The sequence below is a fragment of the Vanrija albida genome, assembly GCF_041260175.1.
Source record: "Vanrija albida strain AlHP1 chromosome Unknown contig_1, whole genome shotgun sequence".
Lineage (NCBI taxonomy): Eukaryota > Fungi > Basidiomycota > Tremellomycetes > Trichosporonales > Trichosporonaceae > Vanrija > Vanrija albida.
The window spans coordinates 3204215-3222316 of NW_027191420.1; the positions used below are offsets into that span (position 1 = coordinate 3204215).

General features: G+C 64.0%; 7 protein-coding genes across 7 annotated transcripts; 5 read left to right on the forward strand and 2 right to left on the reverse strand.

Annotated features, from left to right (window-relative positions):
* Positions 1–40: 40 nt before the first annotated feature.
* PRP8_2 (pre-mRNA-splicing factor 8) lies at positions 41–2320 on the forward strand (the record flags this gene model as incomplete). Its single annotated transcript, XM_069349924.1, has 1 exon — positions 41–2320. One exon carries the CDS (start codon positions 41–43, stop codon positions 2318–2320), a length of 2280 nt encoding a protein of 759 aa, XP_069213468.1.
* Positions 2321–2878: 558 nt separating this feature from the next.
* On the forward strand, positions 2879–4916 carry Q8F55_001299 (uncharacterized protein; the record flags this gene model as incomplete). The annotated part of the gene is made up of 4 exons (XM_069349925.1): positions 2879–2935; positions 3012–3784; positions 3829–3924; positions 3962–4916. The coding sequence occupies 4 exons, from the start codon at positions 2879–2881 to the stop codon at positions 4914–4916; spliced, it is 1881 nt and encodes a 626-aa protein (XP_069213469.1).
* A 327-nt stretch (positions 4917–5243) lies between these two features.
* Q8F55_001300 (uncharacterized protein) lies at positions 5244–7404 on the forward strand (the record flags this gene model as incomplete). Its single annotated transcript, XM_069349926.1, has 14 exons — positions 5244–5387; positions 5435–5607; positions 5651–5675; positions 5719–5768; positions 5810–5892; positions 5925–6031; positions 6068–6137; positions 6188–6348; positions 6395–6619; positions 6670–6764; positions 6803–6899; positions 6934–7007; positions 7046–7263; positions 7310–7404. The coding sequence occupies 14 exons, from the start codon at positions 5244–5246 to the stop codon at positions 7402–7404; spliced, it is 1617 nt and encodes a 538-aa protein (XP_069213470.1).
* A 142-nt stretch (positions 7405–7546) lies between these two features.
* Positions 7547–8928, reverse strand: ARP1 (Centractin; the record flags this gene model as incomplete). Its single annotated transcript, XM_069349927.1, has 6 exons — positions 7547–7749; positions 7787–8399; positions 8437–8635; positions 8709–8773; positions 8817–8847; positions 8906–8928. The coding sequence occupies 6 exons, from the start codon at positions 8926–8928 to the stop codon at positions 7547–7549; spliced, it is 1134 nt and encodes a 377-aa protein (XP_069213471.1).
* Positions 8929–9628: 700 nt separating this feature from the next.
* Q8F55_001302 (uncharacterized protein) lies at positions 9629–10576 on the forward strand (the record flags this gene model as incomplete). The annotated part of the gene is made up of 4 exons (XM_069349928.1): positions 9629–10153; positions 10215–10291; positions 10341–10492; positions 10542–10576. The coding sequence occupies 4 exons, from the start codon at positions 9629–9631 to the stop codon at positions 10574–10576; spliced, it is 789 nt and encodes a 262-aa protein (XP_069213472.1).
* Positions 10577–10888: 312 nt separating this feature from the next.
* Q8F55_001303 (uncharacterized protein) lies at positions 10889–12004 on the forward strand (the record flags this gene model as incomplete). The annotated part of the gene is made up of 3 exons (XM_069349929.1): positions 10889–11482; positions 11530–11676; positions 11762–12004. 3 exons carry the CDS (start codon positions 10889–10891, stop codon positions 12002–12004), a joined length of 984 nt encoding a protein of 327 aa, XP_069213473.1.
* A 745-nt stretch (positions 12005–12749) lies between these two features.
* On the reverse strand, positions 12750–14114 carry Q8F55_001304 (uncharacterized protein; the record flags this gene model as incomplete). The annotated part of the gene is made up of 4 exons (XM_069349930.1): positions 12750–12933; positions 12982–13529; positions 13569–13633; positions 13685–14114. 4 exons carry the CDS (start codon positions 14112–14114, stop codon positions 12750–12752), a joined length of 1227 nt encoding a protein of 408 aa, XP_069213474.1.
* Between the last annotated feature and the right edge of the window lie 3988 nt (positions 14115–18102).

Consider the following 18102-nt stretch of genomic DNA (forward strand, 5'->3'; position numbering starts at 1 on the left):
AGTTGCCCTGCTGACACCCACAGTCTCCCTAATTCAGATCATGCGCGCCCACTTGTGGCAGAAGATTCACGAGTCCGTCGTGATGGACCTGGCGCAAGTCCTGGACCAAGAAATGGAGGCCCTCAGCATCGAGAGTGTGCAGAAGGAGCAGGTCCACCCGCGTAAGAGTTACAAGATGAACTCGTCGGCCTCCGACCTGCTCCTCTTCTCCTCGCACAAGTGGCAGATCTCGCGCCCGTCGCTCCTCACGGACAACCGCGACACGATGGACGGCACGACGTCGGCCAAGTTCTGGATCGACGTCCAGCTCCGCTGGGGTGACTTTGACTCGCACGACATCGAGCGTTACGCCCGTGCCAAGTACCTCGACTACTCGTCCGACTCGCAGTCCATCTACCCGTCGCCGACTGGTACCCTCATCGCCATTGACCTGGCGTACAACATCTACGCTGGTTACGGCTGTTGGTTCCCCGGCTTCAAGCCGCTCATGCAGCAGGCCATGGCCAAGATCATGAAGGCCAACCCCGCGCTGTACGTCCTGCGCGAGCGTATCCGCAAGGGTCTCCAGCTCTACTCTTCTGAGCCTACCGAGCCCTACCTCAACTCGTCCAACTACTCGGAGCTCTTCTCCAACCAGGTCATCTGGTTCGTGGACGACACCAATGTCTACCGTGTCACGATCCACAAGACATTCGAGGGCAACTTGACGACCAAGCCGATCAACGGTGCAATCTTCATTTTCAACCCTCGTACCGGTCAGCTCTTCCTCAAGATTATCCACACGTCCGTGTGGGCCGGCCAGAAGCGTCTCGGTCAGCTCGCCAAGTGGAAGACTGCCGAAGAGGTCGCCGCTCTTATCCGTTCGCTCCCCGTCGAGGAGCAGCCCAAGCAGGTCATTGTCACCCGTAAGGGTATGCTTGACCCCCTCGAGGTCCACCTGCTCGACTTCCCCAACATTGTCATCAAGGGTTCCGAGCTCCAGCTCCCCTTCCAGGCAACGCTCAAGATGGAGAAGTTTGGTGACCTCATCCTGCGCGCGACGCAGCCCCAGCTCGTCCTCTTCAACCTGTACGACGACTGGCTCAAGAGCATCTCGAGCTACACAGCGTTCTCGCGTCTCATCCTCATCCTCCGTGCGCTGCACGTCAACAACGAAAAGTCCAAGATCATCCTCCGCCCCGACCGCAACACGATCACCGAGTCGTACCACGTCTGGCCCACGCTCTCGGACGAGGAGTGGATGAAGGTCGAAGTCGCGCTCAAGGACGTTATCCTGTCCGACTTCGGCAAGCGCAACAGTGTCAACGTCGCTTCGCTCACCGCAAGCGAAATTCGTGACATTATCCTCGGTATGGAAATCTCGGCTCCTTCCATCCAGCGCCAGCAGATGGCCGAGATTGAAAAGTCGACCGAGGCCGCCGCTCAGGTCACGGCCGTCCAGACCCAGACGACCAACATCCACGGCGACGTCATCCAGACTGTCACCTCGACCCAGTACGAGGTGCAGACGTTTGCGTCCAAGTCGGACTGGCGCGTCCGTGCCATCAGTGCGACCAACCTGCCGCTGCGTGTCAACCACCTGTACGTCGGCAACGACGACGTCAACCAGGACGGCGGCTTTACGTTCGTCATGCCCAAGAACATTCTGCGCACCTTCATCGTCAGCGCCGACCTGCGCACCCAGGTCGTGGGCTACCTCTACGGTTCGTCGCCTCCCGACAACAAGTCGGTCAAGGAGATCAAGGCGATTGCGTGGATTCCCCAGCGCGGCACCGCCAACTCGGTCGAGCTGCCGGCCGCGCTCCCCAAGCACGAGTTCCTGCTCAAGGACATGGAGCCCCTGGGCTGGATCAAGACCCAGAGCCAGGAGCTCAACCACCTCGCGCCTGCCGACCTTACGACGCAGGCCAAGATTATGGCGGCCAACCCCGAGTGGGGACCCAACTCCATCTGCGTGACCTGCGCGTTCACGCCCGGTTCGGTCTCGCTCAACGCGTGGGAGATCAGTGTCGCGGGCTTCGAGTGGGGCCGCAAGAACGAGGACGTGACGGGCGCGCACGCGGGCTTCAACCCGACCATGGCCGAGCGTGTGCAGCTGCTGCTCTCGGACCGTATCCTCGGTTCGACGCTCGTCCCCGACGGCGGTGTGTGGAACTACGGCGTCGGCCTCACGCAGAGCTGGTCGGACAAGATTGTCACGAGCCTGACGCTCGACACGCCTGAGAAGTTCTGGTCGCCCGTGCACCGCCCCGCGGCCTTCCTCAACTTTGCGGCGATGGAGGGAGACGACGCTGCGGATGTCGAGAATGCGCTTGAATGAGCAGTAGGAGGAGTAGAGGCTGGTATAGAGACTCATGAGAGAGACAGACAGATGTGGCTGCCAGTATGGCAGCAGACGACTACGTGACATTGTACCAATACGTTAAAAATGCAGACTGTGCATCTAGGAGAGCATCCGAGACGTGACTTATCGACGCCTTGGTGACAAACCGCCAAGGACCTCGCCTCGCGTCGTGCTATTATTGTTTTGGTTGTCGGTCAAAAGACGCGCCACTACGTGCCTGATCGATCACCATTACGTTCCTGAATCGCCAATTACTACCGAATCCTAATGGGGTCCACAAAATGGCTCACCACTGTGCGCGAAATCAACTGATAACCGCCGAGAGAAATTACGTGTGCCGCTTTGCTTTGCCTGACCCGCAGCAGTCTCGGTCGAGTGCGATGGTCCGCCACAAGGCATCGAGAGCGACGACCTCGTCGTCCGCAACTGCGCTTTTCTATGCTCTGCGCTCGACTATAACCCCCCCTCACGAGCGACTCTGCACGCGCGACATTGCGCCTCTCACCCCCGCCGTATCCCAGGACTCTGAGCGCAATGGCATCCCTCGCGGCGCGGTTCAGCCCCGGCGAGGCACCTCCCCCCGAGTTCGAGGTAGGCCGCGCCCCGTGTTCCCCGCTGACCCCCAGATCTACAAGTGCGTCGAGCTCACCAGGTCTTACTCTTCCAGCTCACGCTCCCCAGCTCGTACGCCGTCGACCCGGAATGGCAGAACAAGTTCACCATCATCTGGACGTCCGTCATGGCCTTCACGACGCTCATGTCCGTCCCGTGGGTTGTGAGGGCGTGGCGCGCGCGGCGGCTGTACGCCGGGCTCGCGATCCGCGAGACGCTCAAGCGGCAGGCGGTGACCGAGCCCACTGTGCCGGCGGTTCAACGCACGAGGAGCACGTCGGCGCTGGCCCGCGCCTACCGCGGCGCGTACGCGCTGTGGCAGAGCTTCTGCCTCTGGTCTGTCCCGCTCCCGACCCTCACGTTCTGGAAGTCGCAGGTCGCAGACTGCTGCCGCCGCTCGTACCTCTCCCTCGGGGTCGCGCAGGCGCTGCTCGTCGCGTGCTACGTCGGCACGGTGATCGCGTGCTTCGTGGCGTCGGCCGAGCTGTGGCAGAACTCGAACCGCGCAGGCTTTATCGCCGTCGCGAGCCTCCCGCTCATCATTCTGCTGAGCGTCAAGTCGCCCTTCCCCCTCCCTGTCTTCCTGCCCTCTCTCTCGTACGAGCACTACAACTTCCTGCACCGCTGGGCCGGCCGCACAATGTGGCTTGCGTCGACGGTGCACGGTAGCCTCTGGCTCCACCAGTTCATCTCGACAAAGCAGTGGAGCCAGGTCAAGGCTGAGAAGACGGTGCTCGGGTGCATCTCGTACGCTATGATGTGCATGGTGGTGATTACAAGCCTCAAGCCCGTCCGCCGCAAGTTCTACCAGCTGTTCTGGATTGCGCAGTGAGTCGGGCGTGGGGAATAACGTGCACTTCTGACCCCCGCAGCATTCTCTTCGTTGTTGGACTTTTCACCGCGATCGGGTACCACACCCCGTATGCCTTCCCTTGGTACTACCCCTGCATCGCGCTCTACGGCTATGAGTGGGTTTCTTAACATCCTCCACGCTAACCCACACAGCCAGGTCGTACGCTTCCTCCGCTACCGCCTCAAGGACGCGACCCTCGTCCCCGTCGACCCGACGCTCACGCTCATCCACATTCCCGACTGCGACGCCGGCTGGCTCCCCACGCAGCACGTCTTTATCCGCGTCTTCCGCGGCGCCGGCCTGTTCGAGGCGCACCCGTTCACCATCACCAACGCCCCTCCCAATGTCCTCGGCGGCCCCCGCGGTATCACCCTCTACGCCAAGGTGGCCGGCGACTGGACCAGGCGCCTGCACAACATCGCCTCAGACTGCACGTCGATCGAGACGGGCGACGACTACGAAGAGCGCGAGGCATTCATCAAGGCCGAGGCCGAGGGCAAGATCGCACCCGGGCACGACCATCCCGGACGCTGCGTGACCGTCATGATTGACGGCCCGTACGGCGGCCTCAAGATGGACCTGGGAGAGTACGAGACTGTGCTCGTCGTCGCTGGCGGATCCGGTGTCACCTTCCTTCTCGGGACGATCGAGGAGGCGCTCAGCCGCCGAAAGGCCGGCAAGGGCCCGGACAATGTCGACGTCGCGTGGGTCGTGCGCGACATGTCGACGATCCTCGCGCTCGCGCCCACGCTCGCACACCTCGACAATGTGGCCAAGCCGCTCGGCGTTAACCTCACGTACAGCCTGTACATCACCGACCCGCCGTTCCCGCTGCCGCCCGTCCCCGAGATCCTGCCCGAGTCGACGACGCTCTCGCCCTACCGCCCCGAGGTGGCCCAGCTCGTGCGCGCCGCACTCCCCGGCGGCTCTGAGGATGCTGAGACGGCGAGCGAGAAGCCGCCAAGTGCCCATGGAGGCCTCGCGGTCGTCGCTGCCGGTCCTGAGGGCCTGGTGATGGAGGCGCGCAACGCCGTCGCTGGCATCAGCGTCGGCGCGCGTGTCAACGGCGGCGGCATCGGCTTCCACGCCGAGGTGTACCAACTATAGCGCAGTGTATCAGCAGTCAGTAGAATCTAGAGCTTTGCATCGCATCATGTATCCGGATCAATCACTTGCAGCAAGCAGGCAAGGCCAGATAGCGGCCACTCGGCCGAGTTTCCGCATTCCGGCAAAGATTATTGGGTCGGTCTTGGCCGACGGGCCGTTTGACGCGTGATGCCATCACTCGTGAGCCGATCGCCTACTGCACTCGACGGCGACGGCACAACTCGAGGCGCCGAGACAGCCGCGGGGGAGGGAGGGGGGAGAGGGATAATACGGGGGGATGCAGACATCCATCTCCCTTGCTTCCTCCATTCTCCCATTCATCTCACAATGTCACTGAGCCTCGCGCGCAGCCTGCGGCCCGCTCTCCGCGCAGCGCGCATGCCTGCCCGCGCGGCGTCGAGCTCGTCGCGCTCGTCCGCGCCGCACAGGCTCCCGCACACGGCCCGCCTGCTCGCCGCCGCCGCTCTCGGGGTACGTCCAGCTACGCAGTGCGTTCCATTTCCAGAGCTGACGCCCAGGTCGGCGCGACCTTCCTCGCTCTCTCGGACACGGCGGCGGCCGACGCCGTGACCAAGGCGCCCAAGGCCGCGGCGGGGAGCATCGCGTCCGGCGGCAAGATCTCGCTCGCGCAGCTGGCAAAGCACTCGCACTCCAAGAGCCTGTGGGTTGCCGTCGACGGCAAGGTGTACGAGTGAGCAGCTGGGTGGCCCAGGTGAGCCTTAGCTGACAGCCAGTGTGACCGACTTCCTCGAGCGCCATGTGAGCTCGTTCTTTGGTGTGATGGCTTGAGCTCACGCCCCAGCCCGGAGGCAGCAAGATCCTCGCCGAGAACGGCGGCAAGGACGTGTCCAAGTGAGTCGCTGCCGACGCTGCCGCGCTGACCCCGCCCCCAGGTTGTTCCACAGCATCCACCCGCCCACCACGCTCGACAAGTACATCCGCCCCGACCAGTTCGTCGGCAAGCTCGACGAGGAAGGTGCGTGCGGGGGCTGGTGGGGCTGACGGCAGCGCTGTACACGCTCTCCAAGGAGACGTCGGAGGAGGAGCAGCGGATCCAGGCAACGCGCGACGCCATGTTCGGCATCAACTCGGTCGTCTCGTTGTCCGACCTCGAGGTGGGCTATGAGCTTGGAAGAGGTAGCTGACCCCAGCGCCTGGCCGAGGCCGTCGTGCCGCGCCACGCTTGGGCGTACTACTCGACCGGGGCGGACACTGAGGCTGGTGAGCTAGCTCCCGGTTGAACGGGGAGGAAGTAGCTCACTCACGCCCAGCACTTGCCGAGAACGCCAACGCCTTCAAGCGCGTGTATTTCCGCCCGAGAACGATGCGAGATGTGAGCAACACAGACACGAGCACGACGGTGCTGGGAGTCAAGAGCTCTATTCCAGTGTACATCTCGCCCACGGCGCGCAACGGTATGGGCCACCCTGAGGTTAGTGGCAGCGGGCAAGTCGTCACCCAGAATACTCACCCCGCAGGGCGAGATTGCGGTCGCGCGCGGCGCAGGAGGGGCAGGCGTCCTGCAAGTGCTGTCGCACTATGCGTCCAAGTCCCTCGACGAGGTCAAGGCCGCGGCGAGGGACGGCCAGCAGATCGGATACCAGCTGTACCTGCAGCCCGACCGCGAGAAGTCTGCCGAGGCCGTGCGCGAGGCGGTCGCGAACGGCGCGCACTCGATCTGGCTGACTATTGACACGACGATTGTGGGTCGAGCTTTGTGCATCATAAGGAAATCCAAGCTCACCGCACACAGCTCGGCAAGCGCGAGTCGGAGCGCAGGATCCACGCGCAGGAGCTCAGCCCCGCGCCACACGGCCAGCCGCTGAACCGCGCGCCTCTCGACTACGGGTAGGTTGCAGGCATACTTCACGGAGCTCACCTACCAGAATGAGCGAGCCCAAGATGACGTGGGACGACATTGCGTGGATCCGCAGCCTGGCCCCAGGGCTGCCAGTGGTCCTCAAGGGCGTCGGCGCGTGGGAGGTGAGCTGCCAGCTGCTGCACTAGCTAACCCCAGGACGTGGTCCTCGCGTACCAGAAGGGCGCCGACGCCGTCGTGCTCTCCAACCACGGCGGACGGCAGCTCGACTAGTGAGCTTGAAAAGTCTTGTTCTTCAGCTCACATGCAGCGCCCAGCCGCCACTGAAGACGCTCTACGACGTGAACCAGCACGCGCCCGACACGCTGCGCCAGCCCAACTTTAGCGTCTTCCTCGACGGCGGCGTGCGGCACGGCACCGACGTGCTCAAGGCGCTCTGCCTCGGCGCTAAGGCAGTCGGGTTGGGCCGGCCCGCTATCCACGCCGTGTCGGCTTACGGGTCGGAGGGCGTCGAGAAGATGGTCATGAGTGGGCAGCTAGCCATATTCCAAGGAAGTTCAGCTGACCCCTCCAGTCCTCCAGGAGGAAATCGACATTGGCATGAAGCTCCTTGGCGTCACGCGCGTCGACCAGCTCGGACCAGAGTACCTCGACACGTCAAAGTTGTAGCTCTATGCACTGCTTCCTACTGCACCGTCACTCTTATGGTGGTATACATGACAAAGTATCAACGGCCGGGATATATCCGCGGTTCTCTACAGACTAATGCAATCGCGGCGGGCTTGTATCCGCGCTGAAAGATGAAGGCCACCTAGAAGGCCTTCTTGTGGATGATGTCCGGATCCTCCTTGTACTCGTCGGCTGAGACCCACATCTTCTTGAATGTGCTCAGGCCTGCGAGGATACTGCCGCCAATCCAGGTCGAGTACTTTCGTTCTGGTGGCGCGTAGATCTTGAGCTTGGCGTCCTTGGGCCCGGCCTTCTTGATCTCGTTGAGCAGCCTGTCGCCAAAGCCTGCGCGTCAGCGTACAGTCCCCAAACCCCCACTCACCAGTGCACAGCGTCGAGCCGCCCGACAACACAATGTTGGCGTAGAGCGACTTGCGCAGGTCCATGTCTGTCCGCGTGATCGAGTCGATAATGACCTGGTGCACGCCGGGGTACTCCTGCCCCACGAGCTCGGGGTTGAACAGGATCTCGGGGGCGAGGAAGCGCTCCGTGCCGAGCTGGATGACCTTGCCGTCTGGGAGGCGGAACTCCTCCCATGCGCCGGCGTGGTCCTTCTCCTCCTTGACGGGGTTGGCCGACAGGTAGCACGTCTTCTCCTTGATCGTGCGCACAACCTCCTTCTCGGCCGACGTGTGCAGGTAGTGCCCTGCCTTGCGGAGGAGCAGCTGCAGGTGGTCTGTGACGTCGCGCCCTGCCAGGTCTATCCGCTGGATCGCGTGCGGCATCGAGAAGCCCTCGAACACGGGCACGGCGTGTGTCACGCCGTCGCCCGAGTCGAGCACAATACCTGTTGTTCGACCAGTCGAGTACAGACTCAGCACGGCCTGTACGCTCGTGAAGAAGGCTGGGACGTTGAACGTCTCAAAGAAGATCTGGGCCGCGACGTCGCGGTTTTGCCGTGGGTTCAGAGGAGCCTCGGTGAGTAGTACCGGGTGCTGGCGGGTTAGTTGAGCTTCTGCGTTCGGAACCCACCTCCTCGGACAAGGCCTTGAGACCCTCGGTGTAGACCCAGTTCCAGATGCGCTCCATGTCATCCCAGTCGGTCACGACGCCGTGCTCCATGGGGTAGCGGATCTTGAGGAGGCCGCGGAGCTCCTGTGCGCGCTTGCCGATGAACAGGTCGTCCTGCACTGCGCCGGCCATGACGCGCGGGTGTTTTGGCCGGCCGACACTGGGCGGGTTAGCGCGGTGTCGAGCTCGCGCTCGAGCTCGGCGGCGGCACGAGCGGGCGCGGGTAAACATACAAGGACGGGATGTAGCACGACGGCTGCTCCTGGCCTGCGAAGCCGGCCTTGATCGTGCCCGAGCCCTGCGGGAGTCAGCGTGGCCTTGGATACGGGGACGAGGCGTACATTGTCGATGACGACCGGCTGGTTTGTGAGGCTGCGATGTTGTTAGCGGCGAGGAAGGCTCAAAGGAAGCGAGCCAGCAAGCCACGTACACGTCGTCAAACTCGGTGGTCATGGCGGAGGATGCGCGGGTGCCCTCTGCGTAGACTGGGTGCCGAGTTGTACTCGAGGATGTTGGTGCGGCTGTGCGGCGATGCTGCAAGTGTTGTTGAGCAGTGTCGGCGAGAGTGTCGACGGCGAGCGACCGCCGAGCAGCGAGCGAGTGACGGGCCTGGCTGGCGGTCCGCGACGCGTCGAAGCGGAGGGCGGGTGGTTGCAAGGTGGGGGGATGGAATAATGACACCTCCACCATCAACGTCAGTTTCAGATTCGGCCCACTCGGTGTTGTTGTTGTTGTTGTTGTTCTTCAATCGACTAATTGCACGCATGCTTTGCACTGACCGCTCTGAGCGCAAAACAGCAACGAGTCTAACGGACAGCTTTGACCATCAACAGCCAGAGCAAGTGCAGCAGATAACCCCAGCACCGATCGTAAAGACGCCAATAGCTCAAGCTGATCAGGACCCGCTCCTCTTCCCTCTGACCCCGACGTAGTGGTCCCAAGCATCTGGCAGTATCTTTCCCCTCACTCCAGGCCGTCTCTCATCAGCCCTGCTGCTGTATGAGTAAACCGAGGATTTCTCAATGACCTATATCCGGGGTTCACTTCTAATGCTGTGCATCGTTTCATTCTTACAGCGAACTGTGCCTTGAAACGTGCCGCTCCGCGATAAACACCGCATTACTTTGACTCCTCCCACTCACCCACTGTTGACATGGCCGCACCACCTGCCTACCACGATGTCGTCGGCGGCAGCGCCCCGCCGATTGCAGAAGCCTCATCTTCCGCATCGCCCTTTCGACGACGCAAGGTGGCGTCGATCACGTTGCACGACAACGACCGGATGTACATCCTCGGCTTCCCGCCAGAGTTGATGAAGATGCTCGAAAAACTCATCCACAGCGAGTGGAGAGTGGGTATCCAGAAGGTCACGGTGCTCAAGTCTGGTGGTTCAGAATACAAGTTCAAGGGAGAGCCTTGGGACGTCCGAGACCGACGGGACGGGATACCGGCGTGCCGCTTGATGATGCGCATCCTCTCGGCTCTGGCGTTGGAGGGCTGGGGCCTAGTTCTCAGCACTGGTTTTCAGCACTCACCCCACAACAACGACACGCTCTTCTTCCGTGAGGGGCCAAGGCTCGAGCGCACGTTCTTTGTCATTTCGTTCCCGCGGAGCGATCGTATCCGTATCATTGACGCGCCAAGGCATGTCGAGGACCAGTTCATCAGCGTCTTCAGAGTGAGTAGCGTGCGGCCGCAAGTGGGGTTGGCCCTCCCCTAATGGCAGAGCTGATCCACAGAGCTGGTGGAGTGGCGTGCAGAACCGGGAGGAGCTCGGGCGGGGTGTGTACGAGTTTCAACTCAAGGGCAAGCCGTTGTGAGTGAGGACGTAGGGCTGTTGGGGTAGTGAGCTGAGCTGCGTGCAGCGGCCAGTCAGCGAAGGACAACATCCCGATCCGGCTGATGATGAGCGAGCTCCTCGAGGTCCTCGATGGCCTCGGGTACGAGGTGTTCGCCAACGTCGGCATGGACTACGGGGATAGCCATTCAAGGGAGGAACGGAGAAACTGGACGTCTGGTGAGTGGGGTTGGGTGGGTGGGGCGTGGCCGAGGGCTGACACTCGTAGTGGATACCTGGTTTCTCACGGACCGGCGGGAGTAGTCGGCGTGGGTGGGCGGCTGAGTGGGGCGTGCATAGATGTAGACATTGGGCGGACGGCGTGTGCATGAATGCCGATGAAGGCTAGTCGCACTTGGATGCACTGCATGAGAGATTGCGATGAAGCGTGAACACTGCCTTGGGCGCGTTGCGCGCCGTGCCTGGTCTGGACGGCGTGCCAAGCCGAGGTTGTTATTGACTGCAGCACGGAGACGGGCACTTTGCGAGTTTCACTTGGCCGCGTTGCCATCGTCAAGATACGAGATAAATAGTGCGTGTGGGTCGCGGTGTCGCCCACACACCACAAGTCACACCATGGGCCTCTTCAGCAACAAGTCGAGCAAGTCAAGCAACAGCAACGCCGTGCCGGGCGCCGGCGCGCCCCCGCCGCCGCAGGCCCAGCCGCCGGCGTACCCCAACTCGATCCAGCCCAACGGCGGGGGCCACAACGTGGTGGACACGCACAGCTGGCAGCCGGACACCAAGGCAGCGCCAGCGCAGAGCTGGCAGCCGGACGTCAAGGCCCCTCTCCCGCCCCCGCCGGACACCAAGGCCGCCGCCGCGGCGCTCCCCCCGCCGCCGCCAGCCGCCGGCTCAAGCTCGCCCCCCGCCTTCGCGGTCATGCTCCTCTCCTCGAGCGACAAGCTGCGCCTCCTCAACTTCCCCGAGCAGCTGAGCACGGTGGTGTCCGACATTGTGACGCGCGCCTGGCCCGCTGGCATCCAGAAGCAGTACTTCCTCGACGGGCACGGCGGGAGCACGCGCGCCTTCGAGATCAAGATGAAGGGCAACCCTTGGTTCGGGCAGGGCGGCGAGGCGATCCCGAGCCGCAGGTTCATGATCCACCTGCTCGCTGGCATGGCGGCGCAGGGGTGGCACCTGTACTCTACGGCCGATATGAGCAAGAAGGTGGGCGCGGGCTGGGCGCAGGGGCGAGCTGGGGGCTGACACTGCAGACGTGGGACAAGGACAGCCTCGTGTTCCGCTCGGGCCCGCCGACGCAGCGCTCCATCTTCTGCATCACGTTCAACGAGTTTGACAAGGTGCGGATCATCGACCCGCCGAGCGAGGAGGTCAAGGCGGCGTTTGTGCGCGTCGTGCAGGTGAGTCGGGAAGCGAGCGCAGCGAGCGGAGCGTGGCGCGAGCGCGGTCGGTGGCAGAGAGTGGGACGCCGCTAACGCCCGCTAGAACTCGTGGCCCTGGGGCATCCAAGACCAGCGCGAGAAAGAACGCGGCGCGACGCAGCTCAAGCTCAAGGGCAACCCGTGGGCCACGTCGCAAGGCGAGCAGGTCAGCGCCGCGCGCATCCTCGCGCTCAACCTCATCTCGACGATGGACCACTTCGGGTACGAGCTGCGCACGATCGACATGAGCCACACGATCGACGACAACATCGGCGAGATGGACAGCTGGTACTGGATCAGCAAGTAGCGTGTTGCGTCGTTGTAGGTTGGAAGAGTTGTATGGATGTGAGGTGTTTTGGTGGTGGTGTGGCGGTGGGTGGGTTCGCCACATGCCAGTTCCGGATGTTTCGCCACATCTCGGTCGAATGTTCGACGCGCTGGCCCGTGTGGTGGTGCTCTAGGCCCCCGAGTGCGTAACCGGCGTCAGATGGGCAGTGAAGGGCTTGAGGAGCCGCGACGGGTCGCTCGACTCGCAGCTGGCCGCCCCCTCCCTGCCTCACCCGGTCGTCACGGCCCCCGCTACGCCGCGCCGCCGTGCTGCAGCCAGGCTCCTCCATGTGGGCCTGCACGCCGGCCCTGTTGCCGACGCGTGAAGCTGCTCGGTACAGAGTCACACTGTCCGCCTCGCATTCACGCACATCGCATCACGCAGCATTCATCGGCGCGTGGTACAGCCTACAGTACAGCTCGTCAGTATGTCAGTACGTGCTGAGGCCACTCCGCTGCACCTACCATACCCACCGTGGTACGGCCCCTCGTTGCTGCTGGTCTGCGCTGCCTGCGCTACCCGTGCTGTAGACCTCGACCTAGACCTAGACCTACCAGCACCACAGCGCCACGCCGCCTTGCTACTCTTGACATAGAAGCCTGGTGAGTTGGACCCACACTAGTACATACTTGACCTGGTGCGGCGCAGCGCGGTGCGCCGTCTTGCCCACGCGCGCACGCACACCCGCCCGTCCCCCTCTCCCCCACTCCCCCGCACGACTGCTCTAGTATCGTGGCCGCTTCGAGTCGCGGTCGTCGTAGCTGCTGCCGCCACCGCCGTACCCTCCTCCACCGCCGGGGCCGCCGAACTCCCTCTTGAAGCCGCCCCCTCCACCACCACCAGGGCCGTCGCCGTACCCGTTCGACCCGCCGTAGCCACCACCACCACCACCGCCGCCAGGTGGGCCACTGGACCATGTCAGCTTCACTCTACCGTCACAAAGCCAACACACTCACCCGTAGCCGCCGCCGCCACCACCACCACCACCGAAGCCGCCCCCTGGTGGTCCACGAGGGCCGCCGCCGCCGAAGCCACCGCCAGGCGGTCCACCGAACCCTCCGCGGGGCGGTCCACCGCCGCCGAATCCACCGCGGAACCCGCCTCCGCCACCGCCGCGGAATCCACCGCCTCCAGGTGGTCCTCCGCGGAACCCACCCCGGAAACCGCCACGGAATCCGCCGCGGAATCCACCAGGTGGTCCGCCGAAGCCCATCTGCGTTGCGGGGTCGACAGGCTTGGGCCGGCCGCCGAGCCCTCCGCCAAGCTTTCGTGGCTTCCAGCCCTTGACGGTGCGTCCTCGCTCAACGTCGACGATAATCTTCTTGTGGTGGATGGGAATGCCGTCCGCGTCCTTGTACGCCGCCTTCATGTCACGCTCGCGCTCGTACACGATAAACGCATAGTTCCTGCTCTTGCCCTTGCGGTCGCGGATGATCTTGATCTTGTCGATCTTGCCATAGACGTCGAACTCCTGCTGCAGGTCCGTCTCGGTGGCCTTGGATGACTGTTATCGTCAGCAACGTGCTCCTCCACCACTGCGCACCAATCGCGAGATGAACAGCGTCTTGTACGGGTCGCCCGAGGCCTGAGTGTCGTGGTTGGGGTCCCCTGGTCGGTCGGTCAGCGCTGCGCTCGTTCCACCCTCCTCCCGGCACTCACACTCCTTCTCCGAGCTCTTCTTGTACTCCTCCTTGCGCTTTTTTCTCAACTCTCGGCGCATCTTGACTGCTTCCTGCCCAATGATGCCCGCCGCGGCGATGGGGTCCTTCTTCTTGCCCTTGCCCTTTGGCACCTCCTTCTTGACGACCTCCTTGACTTCGCCGTCCTCGCCGTCGACGTCCATCTGCTGCGGCTCGGCCTTGCTGTCGGCGGCTCCATCCTCCTCGCCCTTGACCTTGGGCTTGTCCTCGAGGCCCTCCTGGTACTCGGCTTCCTCGGCTTCTTCGCGGAGCCGCTTGACGATGCTCGAGATGCCGTCGAGCTTGTCGGGGCCGCGGATGGACGGCTCCTTGGTGAGCGGCTTGAGGTATGGCGGCTGCGGCCGTGGCGCGAACAGCCGCAGGAGGTTTGGCGGCAGCAGCGCAGTCATGTTGTGTGTCGAGTGTGGGTTGCAATGCACAATGCAACTTGGTCGAAGACATGCACGAAATGACAACACCGGATGGAGGCGACGACGAGCTGGCGGCGGTGGGTCGAAACGCCGGATGTGGCACTTGGTCAGTGAGGCGGCGTCGTGCTTGGACCGTGCTTGCGACGCATCCGGCAAATGCAATGCTTGCTGCAATGTGAATGCAGGCAATGCTCAACCTGCATGGTGTCGCAGCTGGCGGTGCTCTGACTGCAGATTATAGCTGCAGTTGGTGCAAGCCAGCTGGCACTGGCGACCTCGCCTCGACAACGCCGTCCTTGACCTTGCGACTGACACAGGTCGCTCAGTGGCGAAAGGCAGTGACTGGCGTGGTGGTGGGTATTGTTCTGACCTGTTAATTCTCTGACCTGTAGTCAATACGAACTTGATCTTTCCCAGGCGACGACAGCGACGCAGGCGAGGGCTCCCTCTGTTGGCCTTCGCCCACAGCTGACTTGACCCTCTTCGTGCCACCGGCGCGCGGCCAAGTATGGGCTATGGGGCGATCATGGGGCGGCCACTCCGCCGCCCTCCTCGCTTCCTCGTCGCCACCGCAGCGTCGAACCGAGGAGAAGCCCGGTGAGGCGTGCGCGCCTCGAGACGCCGCTGGGTGTCGTCATCCCCGCGCCCCCCACGCCACCACGCGGCGAGTCAGGCTTCTGTTCGGCACCCAGTGTTCGATACCGCATGCAGCAGGCAGCAGGTGGCGAGCCGCGAGCCGCACAGGTGCCCGCGGGATCTAAGATTCGGGGCGGCAGGCGCACGGCTCGAGCGGGGCGGGCAGGACCGTGCGTGGCGACGGGTCTGTGCGAGTGTTGACCGCCGTGGGATGGCGGTGGCGATCGTGCAGGCATGTGCGCGTGACGGTGGCGGGGCACGGGCCGGGCGAGGACGCCGGGCTTGGAATCTGAACGCGGTGTGTCGACGCCGCTCGGGGAGTTGAGTCGAGCTCCGAGTTGGGGGCGATATCGGAGCCGCGAGATCCAGCGGGCGGTGCAGATATCGCAGATCGCAGATCGTGCCGTCACTCGTCCCCGCCACGAACCTGCCCGCCCGCCACGGACTGGGAGACAGCAGCCGGAGTCACAGCCGGAGTCACAGCCGCGACCTGGCCGCTGGCCGCGAAACAGACGGCCGGCGGGATCGCCGTCGCTAGTGCCATCTTGTCTGGGGCATGCGTCGGCGGCATCGGCGCCGCCGACCAGCTCCGCTATCCAAGCCGCCAGCCGCCAAGCGGCGATGTTTCAGACCACGGCGCGCCACGGTTCCGCCGAAGGAATGCAGATCATGTAGATAGTGCCGCGGGCTGATAGATAGCGAGGTGGCACAGGCCGACGAGTGGCGGTGCGAGATACCGGCGTTTGACGGTCGCCACGGTCGGCACGCCAGCGGCAGCACTGCCACCGCCGGCGATCGCCAGGGACCGCGCGCGGGGGGGCAGCCGGCGAGTCGCGTGCGCCGAGCGGCTCGGTACGTGTGTGCGCTGCTCTGAGTGGGCGGCCCGGCCATGCCCCTGAAGTGGCACGTCCTCCTCGCACCAGTGCCACAGACGCAGGCATCTGTGCCACTGATGCACTGATGTGGTGTGGTGCTGCATGAAGCCTGCCCACCTCCACCTCGCCTGGCCCGCTCGGATGCATTTGTGCCCACGGCTACGGCTGACGGCTCGACCAGAAGAGTTAGTTTCCGACGCGGTGCATCTCCGGCCCGTCGGAAACAAGTGTTGCGGTGCCTGGCCGCCCACGCCGCGGTTCACATGATCCATCTGCTCGACGCAGGCAACTGGAAGCAACTCGTCGTCACCAAAGACACACGGCAGATTGCCAACTGCGCAGTCATGTGCGCCGAGGTGCTTGCTCCACCGCCGCCGACAACCGCTCCCCGAGGTAGCGGCGGCACTAGCCGCATGACTAACCCAGCAAGCGCGCGGTTACGATTGTGGTTACGCCGCGTGTAAATTGTGGACCGGGTCGAGATCGCATTAGCCTAGATCCACGGTATGTCTTTGGTACGCAGCGGGCAGCGGGCAGAGGGCAGCGGGCAGCGGCGGGGCAGTTGCTCAAACTCGCGAGCGAGCGAGCGTGCTGCGTGCCGCGTGCCGCGAGCCGCGAGCAGCGAGCCGCACGACGAGGAACGTGGCCCTCCTCAGCCCGGCATCCAATCGGGCGCTGCGCAGATTCCAGCGCTCGCAGCCCGAGTCTGCTGACCTCACGACCTTCCAAACTCAATTTGCCGCGCGCGTTCTTATCGGCGCGATAGGGCGCCGAAGTACATCCAGCACGGCCAATAGGAGCCGCGCCGGCAGGAAGTCGCGCAGGCCAGTGTGCCTCCGCGGGGGGGCCGCGGCCGCTTGCGCGCCCCGTCCCGCAGGAGCGCAGACGCAGACGCTGCAATCTGACTGGCGGCTCGGCTACCCCCGGCTTCTGGGAGTCGCGGCGGGGTTCGTGATCCCGCGAGCGTGGCAACGCAAGGCAACGTCGGGCTGCAAACCGGCGGCTGGACCGGTCCGAGATGCGCGGATGTTGCGCCGGCCCGGCTGGGAACTGCGCGTGATCGTGTCGTTCCCCCTGCGACGTCGACGCTCACCGCGAAAGACGCCACACGGCTTGGTCGCCGGACGCGAGCATCCCATGGGCCAGCTGGCCCACCACCTGCCCCTCGGCCACACCCGTCGCCGGACCGGGCCTCGACGCTGCCCGGCGCCCGGCGCCCGCTGCCCGTTTCACATCCTTCGCATGCCGCGGAGATGGCCGTCTGTGTCGCGAGTAGCAGAGTTGAAATCGCCCATGCCGCACGTTGCCGACGCTACATCCAGCGACAAGGCCGCTGGGCAGCGATCTGCCGGCAGTGCGATCGCGCCGGGCTGCAGGTTGGGTTTGGCGCCGATCTGCCCATGCCACACGACGTCGTTGACGAGGCAGGCGGGGTGGCCGTGAGCTTTGCTGCAGCTAGCTAGCGCCGGACCCCCCGAGAGGTGACTGGCCGCTGACGACATGGTGATAATTACAAACTGGCGGAGAAGACAAATCATGCGTGTCGTCGTCGAGCAGCAGTCGCGGCATGCCAACTCGCCGACCAGGCCGCCCAGGCGCTGCCCGCGCGCCCGCGCCGGCGCGCCCGCCACATGGATCCAAGGAATGCTGGCGTCGCTCGAGGTACTCCCCCACTCTGACTGCTGGGCAGACCGACTGCCACCTGCAACCCCCGCGGCCTGATCACATGCCGACTAACCCTGCAGGGCGACTGTTCCTGTCCTTGCGTGTCCCCTGCCCCAGTCGTCGTTGCTGCTGTCACTTTGCTGTCACAAGGCCCAGGCGGTTGGCGCTGCGCAGTGGCGGCGGCCCCGGACGAGCTGCCTCACCCCCCCCGCCCCCCACCCCCGACCCTGGGTCCGAAGCATCTCTATCCGTACCTTTTGTCCGATCCATTTGGCTTTTGCATCGTCGGTGGCTACATGCGAGTATCCACCTCCCCCAGGCCCCCCTTTGGACGCAGCTGCGCCGCGGCGCATCGTCTCTGCCCCCCCCCCCCCCCCACCCGCCCTCCCCTAGATCTGGACGATGCAGGCGCAGCAGCTGCCACGATCGTGTGGCCTGACCACAACCAACCAGCACGCAGTGCATCGAGCTCATGAGAAGCGACGCATTGATCCGGTCCGATCTGGTCCTCTGCCCCTCGTGTCGCTGCTGCGTATCGTCTCACGATTCTAGGACATCGGCGCCGAGTGGCGCAGTTGAATATCCAATGGGTATATTACGCGCCTCGGCCAACGCGCCTCGCGGCTCGGGTCTTTCCCCCGCCCGCTCGGTACATGTTGTCGTTTCGCCCGATCCGAAAGGGAGCAGCGGAGACCAGGTACGGCCTACGTACGTGGGTTGCAGCATGTGATGGTGTCAAAGGGCACTAAACGAGGGCCAAACCCGTCCACTTTCATCGATGGGTTAGTCGG